The sequence below is a fragment of the Panthera pardus genome, unplaced genomic scaffold (assembly GCF_024362965.1).
Source record: "Panthera pardus isolate Hobbes unplaced genomic scaffold, ASM2436296v1 HiC_scaffold_21, whole genome shotgun sequence".
Classification (NCBI taxonomy): domain Eukaryota; kingdom Metazoa; phylum Chordata; class Mammalia; order Carnivora; family Felidae; genus Panthera; species Panthera pardus.
In genome coordinates, this window is record NW_026526777.1 from 41,082,689 (window position 1) to 41,095,501 (window position 12,813).

General features: G+C 35.9%; 1 protein-coding gene across 3 annotated transcripts in view; it reads left to right on the forward strand.

Annotated features, from left to right (window-relative positions):
* The window catches only part of CEP350 (centrosomal protein 350), a 154,836-nt gene that overhangs the window by 89,810 nt on the left and 52,213 nt on the right, over positions 1-12,813 (forward strand). For all 3 annotated transcript variants that reach the window (XM_053909161.1, XM_019428143.2, XM_053909162.1), the window contains exons 25-27: positions 43-130; positions 7,416-7,562; positions 11,219-11,376. In XM_053909161.1, the coding sequence (XP_053765136.1) occupies positions 43-130; positions 7,416-7,562; positions 11,219-11,376 (393 nt within the window). The remainder of the gene's footprint in view (positions 1-42; positions 131-7,415; positions 7,563-11,218; positions 11,377-12,813) is intronic.

Genomic DNA, 12,813 nt, shown 5'->3' on the forward strand with positions numbered 1-12,813 from the left:
GAAATTTAATCTACTCTTTGTCTCACTGTGAAATATTTGCAGACATCTACGAGACAAAGGAGAAGATGATAAAATGCCCCCACTTCGGAAGAAACAGCGTGGTTTGCTTTTAAGGTTGCAGCAAGAGAAGGTATGTCAGGAAAAACACTGTTTAAGAGAATTTACAGCAAGTTATGTTGTGGGATCTATTATTTTGCCTAATCTCTTTTTCTTATTATTACTTTAAGTGAGATTTAATTGATACGTACCACCGTTTTGCCTATGCTACGATAATTACAGAAATTGCTTGGTAGTCTGCTGTGTTTCTCTTAAATTAGGATTGTGTGTCACTGCTATCTTAATACAATGTAGAGTCAAACCTGCCTTCATTTGTTAAATAGTCTTCTGAAATGCATATTTTAAAAATTAAGATATTTGTTGAGTCTATTTGGATTGATTTTTTGGTCTGTATTTTCCCAAATAGACTTTTAAGACATACTCATTACAAATTGACTAATATTTTGGCCCAGTGAATTCAGAAACACCTAGGATTTGAATCCTGGAGAGGTAGCATGGTATAGTGGTTAAAAATTCAAGCTCCAGAGTCCGATTGCCTGGGTTAAAATTCCAAATCTACCAATTATTAGTTTCATAACCTTGGACAAGTTACCTAACTTTCTCTGTGCCTCAGTTTCCTTATTTATAAACTAAGGATAATAATGGTAACATACTTTGTAGGGTTGTTGGGAGGAATAAATTAATACAAATAATAAACTTACAACAACAGATCATGGCGCAGTGTAAGTGCCAATAAATGTTAACTGTTATTATCTGTGAAAAATGTGTTTCAGAGTGTCTGGTAAGTATTCAGTGGATTCTGGTTCTTTTCCCTTATTGACCTGTTGCAAGGTGCTAGCCACCATATTGGATCATCTGTGAACTTAATCATTTAAGTTATATATTGGATTATTACTCAACTAGTTGCTTTTTTTTTAAAGTTCGCCCAGGAAACATCATTGATCATATGAACTTTAAAAATTTGATATTTTTTTAAAAAAAGAAGTTATGTCTTTTTAATACAGAAAAATTGGTGTCAGAATAACTTAAAATGCTTAGTTAAAATAAGGAAATAACTGTTTACAAGGTTACGGTAGCTTTCTGTTTATAAAGTAGAATAAAAGCTAGATTTACAAATATTTTCTCTCATTCTGTGGGGTTGTTTTCCCTTTTTTTTTTTTTAATGTTTGTTTATTTTTGAGACAGAGTGCACAAGCGGGGGAGGGGCAGAGAGGGGATGACAGGATCCAAAGCGGGCTCTATGCTGATAGCAGCCAGCCTGATGTGGGGCTTGAACTCACAAACTGCAAGATCATGACCTTGGCTGAAGTTGGATGCTCAGCCGACTAAACCACCCAAGCGCTCCTTCACTTATTTAATAGCGTGCTTTGGAGCCCACATCTTTGGGTTTTGATGAGTCTAATGTTTTACTGCATGCCTGCTGAAAGCACATTCAGTTTTTGTTAGTTTAAAAATGTACTTGTTTCAGCTTCGTTTTTGAAAGATATTTTTACTAGGCATAGAATTATTTTCTTTCAGCACTTTAAAAGATATTGTCCATTGTCTACTAGTTTCTATTGTTTTTATGAAGAGGTCAGTTGTCTTAATGTTTTATTTATTTATTTATTTATTTATTTATTTATTTATTTTTAATTTTTTTTTTAAACATTTATTTATTTTTGAGACAGAGAGAGACAGAGCATGAACGGGGGAGGGTCAGAGAGAGGGAGACACAGAATCTGAAACAGGCTCCAGGCTCTGAGCTGTCCTCACAGAGCCCGACGCGGGGCTCGAACTCACAAACTGCGAGATCATGACTTGAGCCGAAGTCGGCCGCTTAACCGACTGAGCCACCAGGCGCCCCTTAATGTTTTTTTTTTTAATTACTTTTTTGAGTTTTTATTTATTTTGAAAGAGAGAGAGAGAAGAGGGAAGGGGCAGAGAGAGAGAGAGAGAGAGAAAGAGAGAATCCCAAGCAGGCTCCTCGTTGTCAGCACAGAGCCCAACACAGGGCTCGATACCCTGAACCGTGAAATCATGACCTGAGCTGAGATCAAGAGTCAGCCACTTAGCCAGATGAGCCACCCAGGCGCCCCGTCTTAATGTTTTTTTAAAGACTGCTTTAAACATTTTTAAAAATTTGTCTTAGATTTTTTCATTAGTTTTCCTAAGATGTGCTTAGGTGTGGTTTCTTTTCTCTTTATACTGTTTATGATTTGGTGAGCTTCTTGAATTTTTTGTTTGTTGTATTTCAGTTTTTGAAAATTACCTCTTCACATGTTGCTTCTGCTCCCCCTGTCTCCCTCATTCTCTTTAGAGTCTCCAAGTAGAAATATGTTGGACCTTTTGACCATTTACCACATCTCTCTTCTACTCTGTTTTTTTATATCATCCTCTTTAGAAACAATAAAATAAAAAAACACTATGCTTCAATTTGGAAAGTTTCTATTGATCTGTCTTTGAATTCATTAGTTATATCTTCTGTCCTGTTATGTGTTCTGTTAAATCAGCTGATGAGTTCTTCATGTGATTTTTCTTAGTTCTGTAACATCTATTTTCTTCTTTTTTTTTTTTAATAGATTTTACCTTTTCATCAGTTTTTCTATGTTTTCCCACATTTTTTTGAACACGTTATTCAGTCATTTTAACTTTCTTGTCTGCTAACTAGATTTTGGACATATGTGCATGTGTGTGTGTGTGTGCTACTGCTTTCTCTTTATATTTTCTATTATCATATGATTCTTTTTCTTTGCATGTCTAGTAAATTTTTATTCAATGCTGGAAAATGTGTAAGTAACTGCAAAGGCTCCTAATGATGTTATCTTCTCACAGAGAGGGCTTATTTTTCCCTCTGCCATGCAGTTAGAGTGCTCAACTATTCACCTTAATCCGTTCAGGGACTGAGCTGGGCTAGTGTTGGGTTGCAGAGTTAGTAGGCCTCAGTCTACTGGGCCTCTGCTTTTTCATTGACCCTAGGTTGTAACCCCTAGGCATCTCAGTGGAAAGTTAGGTAAACTTATTTTACCAGTATAAGAGACTGTGTTGAGAGGTTTCTGGCTCCTTAGTCTTCTGTCTATACTGCTTAAGAAAGGCAAATGCTTTGAAGGAGATACTGCATTCGAAGCCTCTTAAGTCTCCAGTTCTGTCACATCAGGTCTGTGTACCTGTGAGAGTGGTGACTGGTGTAACCGTTTTGAGAGCGGTTTCATTATATCTAGTTATATTGATAGCACATATAATCTAGGACTCAGCAGTTCTGTGTCTTGGTATAAATCCTAGAAATGCTTTCACATGTGTACAGAGGAAAATGGAAACAGCTTAATTTTTTCATGAAGAGAATGGATAAAATGAAACATGTTCCTGCCAGAAAGTACAATACTGCAGGAAAACGAATGTATTACATCTCAGTAATGTTCAATAGAGATTTCTGAAATGACATTGATGTTCTATATCTGTGCTGTCTGATACAGTAGCTACTAGCCACGTGGAATTTTTAAGTATTTAAAACATGGCTAGTGCAACTGAGAAACTGAAATTTTAATATTATTTAATTTTAATTTAAATAGCTACATGTAACTGTGGCTACTATGTTGAATAGTGATAGCAGTAGATCTTTATCAAAAATCATAATATTGGCTTTTATACAAAAGCAGGATGCAAAAGAATACATACAGTATGATACCATTCTTATAAATTTTTTAAGTCACGAATCAGAAATTTATGTTTTATGGACTCACTCCTGTACGTATGGACTCTTACATGTACAAAAGTACATATAAAAATGATAAATTCCTGGGGAGGGAATGGGAGAAGGGATTGGGGTGTTCAGTTTTATCTATAATGATATATTTTTGAAACAGAAAGATTTGAAACATATATGGGCAAACTTTTCAATCCCAGTGGTTGGTGTTTGAGTGACAAATTTTTCTACATATCATGTTTATAGTACTTCATAATGTTTTTTAAGTAAATGTGCAAAAAATACTCTGAACCAACTGTCTACTCCTGGAGAGTTGCCCTACAGAAATAAAAATACCAGCTTGGATAGACGTATGTACTAAGTTATTTATTACAGTTGTATCAGTTTTAGTATATGTGCTGCTGAAGTAAGCATATTAGGGTTGTATCAGTAAGAATTATTTTGACTGGTAGTGAGATGGCTATAACCAATTTGGCCACATATCTTTGTACAACTGTATCCAAAAAAGAGAGAACATATTTTCCTATGTTATGTTCTTTTTTTTTTTTTTTTTGAGATAAAATTCACATAGCTTAGAATAACCATTTTAAAGAGTATTTCACTTATACCATTAACCATTTTAAAGTGAGCAGTTTGCTTGTACAACCTTATGGCTTATTCTGAAAAGAAGAGCAAACCTTTTCCTCCAAGAACCGCCTCCAGTTTCTTCGCTCTTCTAGATTTGGATTGGGTGAATTTATATATTAATTGGTTCAGAAACCCAGGCCTAACCTATAATAGCAGTTTTTCAAAATGTACTCTGTGGAACTCTCAGGTCCCTGATACCCTTTCATGGATCAAGGAGGTCAAAACTATTTTCCCAAAAGTGGGATATGAATTCACCCTTTCCATGTGTTGACATTTGTGCTAAGTGGTACAAAAACAACAGTGTAAATCTGCTAGTGCCTTAGCATAAATCAGGGCAGTGGCACCAAACTGTCTAGTAATCGTCATAGTTTTCACCACCTCACGCTTGAAGCTAAAAAAAAAAAAAAAAAAAAAAGCTAGTTTCACTGGAGTATGTCTTCAGTAGTAAAAATTGCTAATTTTACTCAGTGTTGACATTTGAGTACTCGTAATTTTCCGTACTCTGTGTGACAAAAATAGGAAGCCCAGAAGTAAGCACTTTTGTTAGATACCAAAAGACAGTGATTAACTCAAGGAAAGGTATTTGTGTAGTTGTTTGAATTGCAAGCTAAACTAGCTACTTTTTTTTTTTTATGGAATATCATTTTTCCTTGAAAGAATTATTTAGAGGCAATCTGTTTATTCAGATTTGGGTATTTGACAGTCATTTTCTCAAAAATGAACAAAGTGTGCCTGTCACTTTAGAGAAAGCAGCAGTGACAGTATTTGTTGGCGATGACAAAATTCAGACTTTCAAGTAGAAGTCATTATTTTGGGGGCAACTGGGTGGCTCAGTCAGTGAAGTGTCCCACTTTGGCTCAGGTCATGATCTTGTAGTTTGTGAGTTCGAGCCCCACGTCGGGCTTTGGGCTGATAGCTCAGAGCCTAGAGTCTGCTTCAGATTCTGTGTCTCCCTGTCTCTCTGCCCCTCCCTGTTCTCACTCTGCCTCTCTCTCTCAAAAATAAACAAACATTAAAAAAAATTTAAGAAAAAAAAGAAGTCATTATTTTGGACAATTTCTATCCACCACCTAATACTAAAGAACTTTTGAGATCTGTGGTGATAAGAAAGAATGTGATTTTTTGATACCGTATGATGAAATGCGTCAACATTAGGGAGATCTGCATAACTGATTGAACCGACATTTTCCAAATGACCAATGCATGATGTTAAAAAAAAAAAAAAAAAAAATCAAGCCAGACAATTAAAGAGATTTGGAAAAATCTAAATATTACTCTTCTCACAATTTTTTTTTTTTTTGGAAAATATAGTTATTTTCTTTAAAATGCATAGTGTTATTGTATGTTCACGAGAGAGCAAGAGTAAACAAGGGCAAGTAATGTCTTAGTATTATGAAGAGAGTTTGACCCTGAGAGTCCCCTGAAAGGACCTTGGGAACCCTCTCGAGTCCATGGACCTTAGTTCAAGAACTTCAGCTCCAGAGAAATCCGTACATGTGCCCAAGGAGACAGACAATGTAAGCCTCTTCATTGTAGCATTGTTGTAATAGTAAACAACAACTTTATCCAAACATAGAGGTAATGGACACATGAAATATTATATGCCTCCAATGTTATGCAGCATTTAGGTATAGGTCAACACAAGAGAGCTATCAAAAGTAATGACTAACAAATAAAGCAAGATTGAAAATATGAATATGTGATATTATTTCTAAAATATTTAAAAACATAAACCAAACAATGTAATGTTTTTTGCAGGTAAGTGTAAATATTTGTGGAAGAATTTTAAAAGAATGTGTTGGAAGGATATATACCATGGTAGTGATTACCTGTAAGGACTTAGGGCAGAGGACATACACTGATTTTATCTGTAATGTTTTATTGCTTCACAAAATAAAGACTATGATAAAATATGATAGAGTATTAACAGTTATTAATATGAGATTTTAGAAATCAGATATTTTTATGCACTTTTCTACCTGTTCAGTGTTTCCAAAAATCAAATACGATTAAAAGAAATTATAAGTTGCAAATTATTCTTGTCTTTATTATGCGACAGGAACACAGATGAAAACACATTTATGATAAAACCATGACAGTCTCTTAAATTTTAACTATTATTAACAGTGAAGTGAATCACCTTTTGCCCACTTTTTAAATGGCCAACAGAAAACTTAATACCATGGTTGGAGAGTTTGGTGCAATGAAGTCTTAACTGTTTCTGGTGGCAATTTAAGTAGAGACAGTTCTTTTTTGAAAGCAATCTTTAAATGATTTTGAGGGCCGTAATATGATTCATCCTCTCTGACTTGTTTCTCCTACCTTTTGGAATCTCTCCATAAATCCATAGTATGAAACGGTTATGGAATGAAAGCATTCTTTGGGATGATAAAAAAATTACAAGCGGCCCGAGTTTAGCAGTAGAATAATGGTTCCATTAACTACTTTATCTGTTATGCAACTATTAAACAAGTGTAAAGACCGAGTGGCACTGTGGAAAAATGTGGAGGGTATCTTACGTTTAAAAGGGGGACAGGAGGGTGCCTGGGTGGCTCAGTCAGTTAAGCATCTGACTTTGGTCAGGTCATGATCTCACAGTTCGTGAGTTTGAGCCCTGCGTTGGGCTGTGTGCTGACAGCTGAGAGCCTGGAGCTTGCTTTGGATTCTAGGTCTCCCTCTTTCTCTGCCCCTCCTTTGCTCATGCTCCATCTCTCTCTTTCTCTCTCTCTCTCTCTCCTCTCTTTCTCTTTCTCTCTCTCTCCCACAAATAAATATTTAAAAAAAATTAAAAGGAGGACAGGAAATTATTAGTCTGTTGTAGTAATAGTTATTTAAAATTAAGGGATAATGTTAAATTATTTTAGCATGATATGGGGTTATCTGACTCTTTTTTTTCCTCCTTCATGATTTAAAATTTTTTCAATATTACTTTTATCTTGAAATACTGTATGTTTTTATTTTTGATATATGTGATGATTGGGCTTACTTAAAATATTACTGTGGACTTGTGTCCTCCAAATCTCAATCCCTCTCCTAACTCTTTAAACCTTAGGCGGAAATTAAACGTCTTCAAGAAGCCAATAAGGCAGCTCGAAAGGAAAGACAACTAATTCTTAAACAGCAGGAAGAGATAGAGAGGATCCGACAGACCACCATGAAATTACAGGAGAAGCTGAAGTCAGCAGGGGAGAATAAATTGGTAAATTACATAAAATTACTATTTGTTTTCTGTCTCATGTTGCTTGCAATAATCCCTAACCCTGCCTTAGTTTCTCATATGATGGACATGTTCCTTCTAGCACTGTGATACCATAAGGTACTGGAATAAAGTTCTATGTCTGTGCCCTTATATATAATGACAGTTTTAATTTTTTTCCCATGGAGTATTCAAGTTTTGAAAGGGACACATGGTTCATATAATAGTTGAAAAATGTTTTCCATTCATAAACTCAGTTTGAACAGAGTACCTTGCTTTTGCTTATCAATCCAAATATATTCCTCAGAATTAATGAGAGAGATTATTTTTGCTCATTTTACTTATGTTAGCTATCCTATGTTAATACAATGATACAGGAGTGAAAGGAGGTATTCAGACAAAAGCAAAATGTGGATCTATTCTGAGATACTGTGAGATGTCGATATAGTGTTGGAGAACCCAGACTTATAGCTGTATAAATAGTTATATATTTTATATATTTATATATATTTATATTTATATATGTTTTATGTATATATAAACAGTTATATAGTTTATAAATAGTTAAATAAAGTCTCTCGTATTTTCTGCTTTGATTTTTAAAATACACCTTAAATTTTGAAACAATTCCAAATTTATAGAAAATTTCAAACACGGTACAAAGAACTCTGTCTTCCTGAGTTGAAAGTATGACAGTTCTCCAGCTGTCACAATAATGTGCTTTGTATCAAAAGGTAAGTTCAGAATCGCATATTGCATTAAGTTCTCATGTCTATGTTGTCTCCTTAGTCTGGAAAAGTTCCTTGACTCTTATAACCTTCACACTTTGGAAGATCACATGCCAGTTATTTTGTAGCATGTTTCTCAACTTGGATTTGTCTGATACTTCCTCATAATTAGGTTCAGGTTGTGCATCTTTGGCTGGAATATCACAGACATGATGCTGTGTTCTCCTTGCATTCAGTCAGTTGGTGTCTGATATTGATTTATCCCATTACTGATGATGTTGACTTGACTTGATCACTTGATTAAGGTGGTGGCTATCAGACTCTACTAAAAAGTTACTTTCTTTCTCGTTATAGTTAATAAATACTTTGCATGAGTTATTTTTAAATTTTTATTAAATATATTTAAAAAAAATTTTTTAATGTTTATTTTTGAGAGAGAGAGAGACTCACACACAGAGTCTGAAGCAGGCTCCAGGCTCTGAGCTGTCAGCCCAGAGCCCGATGTGGGGCCTGAACTCAAAAACTGTGAGATCATTACCTGAGCCGAGGTTGGTACTCAACCAACTGAGCCACCCGGGCTCCCCTGCATGAGTTACTTTGAGACTACATAAATTCTTGTTTTTCATTAAACTTACTATTTTATTTATATCCATATGGACTGACAGATTCCTACTTTACTCAAAGGTGAATCTGTTACTGTCATTTGTTTTGATGCTCACTTTGCCCCAAATCAGACTATTTCAAGTTTCTTTTCCAGTTTCTGTGTCCTTTTGACATGTCCCAGTCAGTCTTTGAGCACTTCCATGTTTCCTGCAACAAGATGTCTCCAGGTCATTTTGTACCTTCCGTGCCCCAGACTTGGAATCAGCTGTTTGTCCAAGGAGGAAAGTTCTTTAAAAACCAGTAGGCATGCTCATTGCTATTCAGGTTTTGGCCTCCTAAAAGCAAGAAATCTAGAGAATATATAGTTTTATGTAGATATAATAAAAATATACATTTTACATGTATATTTCTGTATGTACATATACATGTTATATATATGTATGTATATATACATGTGTATACGTACATATATATATATATATACACACACACATATATATACATAATGAGTTCATGCTGATTCTTCGATTTCTAATCCAGCACCATAAGGTTCCATTCTAGTTTTCTCTCTTCTGAAACTTCCTTCTCTGACAGACAGCTGGTTAACATTTTCCTTAATATAGATAATTATTTGATCATTCTTCTGTGTAACCCGTCTCCATAACCTCCACCCCTTTCCTCATGTGGATAGCCTTCTCGCCGCCCCTGGAATCTGACTCCCAAGTCAAGCTGTTCCCCCCCTCCCCCCCCCATCTCCTTGCCCTTTCTCTGTTCTCTTCTTACCTTCTTTGCACTCTGTTCTCTGTGGGAATGCCACCTCACTCTGTTTGGGCTTGTGAGCCACGTAGGACTGCTTCCATGTGGACATCCGCATTGTTCCACTTGGGCTCGGACTTGGCACACAGGCCACCTTCCTGTGTTAGAGGCCCTCTTCATCTCGCTCCATTCAACACACCTTATTCTGCTGTGTGTATTGTTCACAGAATAAAAACAGCCATGATTGTCCCTACTCATCTTCCTGAAAAGTTATGAACATAAATGAGTATTTGTGGGAAAGACTTACTTAAGCATATAAAGTTATTTTTTGTTCATGAGAAATAACGTGTCAAGCTAATAGCTCTAGGGACGCCTGGACGGCTCAATCCGTTGAGCATCCGACTCTTGATTTTGGTTCAGGTCATGATCTCAGGGTTTGGGGATCAAGTTCCTCGTTGAAATCTGCACTCACAGCACAGAGGCTGCTTGGGATTCTCTCTCTTTCCCTCTCTCTCTGGCCCTCCCCCACTTGCTCATGCACTCTCTCTCTCTCTCTCCCCCTCTCAGAATAAATACACTTTTTTTAAAAAGCCCAATTGTTCTAAATCCTTTCATTGTAATTTTTAAGTTGAGAAAATACTGCTTTTTTCGTTAGAAATGAAAAGAAAAAAGATCCATCCCTCACTATTATTAAAATTAATTATGTGTTCCCTTCATTCTTTTTTAAAAAAGTTTTTTAGTGTTTGTTTATTTTTGAGAGAGAGACAGAGTGCAAGTGGGGGAGAGGCAGAGAGAGAGGGAGGCACACAATCTGAGCTGTTAGCACAGAGCCCGACATGGGCTTGAACTCACAAACTGCAGGATCATGACCTGAGCTGAAGTCGGACGCTCAACCGACTAAGCCACCCAGGCGCCCTGCTCTTCATTCTTTTGTCTGTACGTATAAACGTTACAGTGTCTGTAGTTTTGTATTTCTTTTGAGTGGTTCAATTTAAAAGAAATTAGGACAGGGGCGCCTAGGTGGCTCAGTTGGTTAAATGTCTGACTTCGGCTCAGGTCATGATCTTGCGGTTCATGGGTTTGAGCCCTGGGTCAGGCTCTGTGCTGACAGCTCAGAGCCTGGAGCCTGCTTCTGATTCTGTGTGTGTCTCTCTCTCAGCATTACCCACCCCCCCCCCCCCGCCCTCCCCTCCCTCCACCGCCCCACCCCACTCATGCTCTGTCTCTGTCTCTGTCAAAAATAAACATTAAAAAATTTAAAAATAAATAAATAAAAGAAATTAGGACAGGTACTAGTTTGCTAGCAACAGAAGATTTTGGATTTTTTTCACATCTTATAAGAAATTATTACACTTTGTGATTATATATAAATATATGTAAGATATAACAAAATCTGTATTTTAGCCATTTTCAAATATGTGATATAATCTTGTCTTTTAAGTAATTCCTTTATTTCTACTTTTTTATAAATATGATTTTGATAAACATAATTTTGAAATAACAGTGTTTAAGATCACTTTGAGATCTTAAATTCCGGTAAAATTGTAAAACTTTACCCTCCTTTGTTTACAGGACTCTCATAGTGACGATGATACAAAGGATAATAAGGCAACCAGTCCTGGTCCAACTGACTTGGAGACCCGCAGTCCTTCCCCCATTTCAATCTCCAGCAGTGAAACTAGCAGCATTATGCAGAAACTGAAAAAAATGAGAAGCCGCATGGATGAAAAGTAATTCATTTTTATAAATATCTCCTGTTCACATTGAAAATGATAGCAACAAATATCTTTAATGTACTTCATTAGATTAGGTTGATAAAACATAATATTTTATGAATTCAGTAGCATTTTAGCAGAATTATTAAATCAACCTAGAAGTCAGTTGACTATAGATCTTATTATAAAACAAATTTTCTTGTTTTTAATACAGTCAGATTTCTTATTTTAAAAACCAGCATAGTGGGGTGCCTGGGTGGCTCAGTCGGTTGAGTGTCCGACTTCGGCTCAGGTCATGATCTCTCAGTCTGTGAGTGTGAGCCCCGCGTCGGGCTCTGGGCTGACAGCTCAGAGCCTGGAGCCTGTTTCAGGTTCTGTGTCTCCCTCTCTCTCTGCCCCTCCCCTGCTCATGCTCCGTCTCTCTCTCTGTAAAAAATAAATAAACATTAAAAAAGAATTAAAAATAATAATAAAAACCAGCATAGTGATTGCACATATACCCATGACAACGTTTCCATCTTTCTTTCATTGAAAGCTAAAAGTAAGTGGGAAATTTATACTTCTCTGAAATCGGTGGATATGTCTACTGACTTAGGGAAGCAGTTAATGGTGTATCCTGAGATCTCATGCTGTGGCTCGCTGACCACTCCGGGCTTAGGTCAGATAGAAATTTTAACCTGTGAGTAGGTGTGGACTGTTCATTTGAAACCAGAAAAACTGAAATTCTCCTGGGATGTTGAATGCTTTGGCAGTCTACCATTCTTCTCAAACATTACTAAGTATTATTTTTTTAGAAGCTTTTTTTAAAGAATGCTACCTCTACTTAAATGTAGCTCAGTTGTGTGTTGACATTGACCATATGAAGTTACATGTACGTGAGAGTCTACTCTTCTGGGTGTAATTAAATATGCTTGTCAAGTTGCTGTTTGTGGACTCTATCCTTGACTTTATAACCATTTCTTCCTTCTTTAAATACGAAAGACAGACCCATTAAAACGTTTGACCTTTATTTTATTTTGTTAACAGTTTGAACCACAGATTGAACTTAAGTTGTATTGATATCTTTTGTCAGTGTACCACACATCACCAAATTTAATAATGCTCTGTATTTATATGTAACATCAGCCTATGAGTTAATTAGCTTTTGAATAGTCAGACAGTTGTAAATCAAACCTGATTACCATAGGTGTAGTGTTATATGTTGGCACCTATTGCTTAGTTAAATTGTATTTCATAACTTTAAAATACTTAAGTTGGTTATGAAGATAAGTTTAAAAAATAAATACAGATTTTTAAAATAAATAAAAAGAGGTGAAACCAAATATTTACAAATGTGTAAGTATTCCTTTTGGATAATTCCATGGGATAGACTAAATAAGGCTTTTTTAAAAATATAGGAATTTATTGAAATGTAGACTAAAGATGCTTTCTTTCTTTCCTAATAAAATTTCC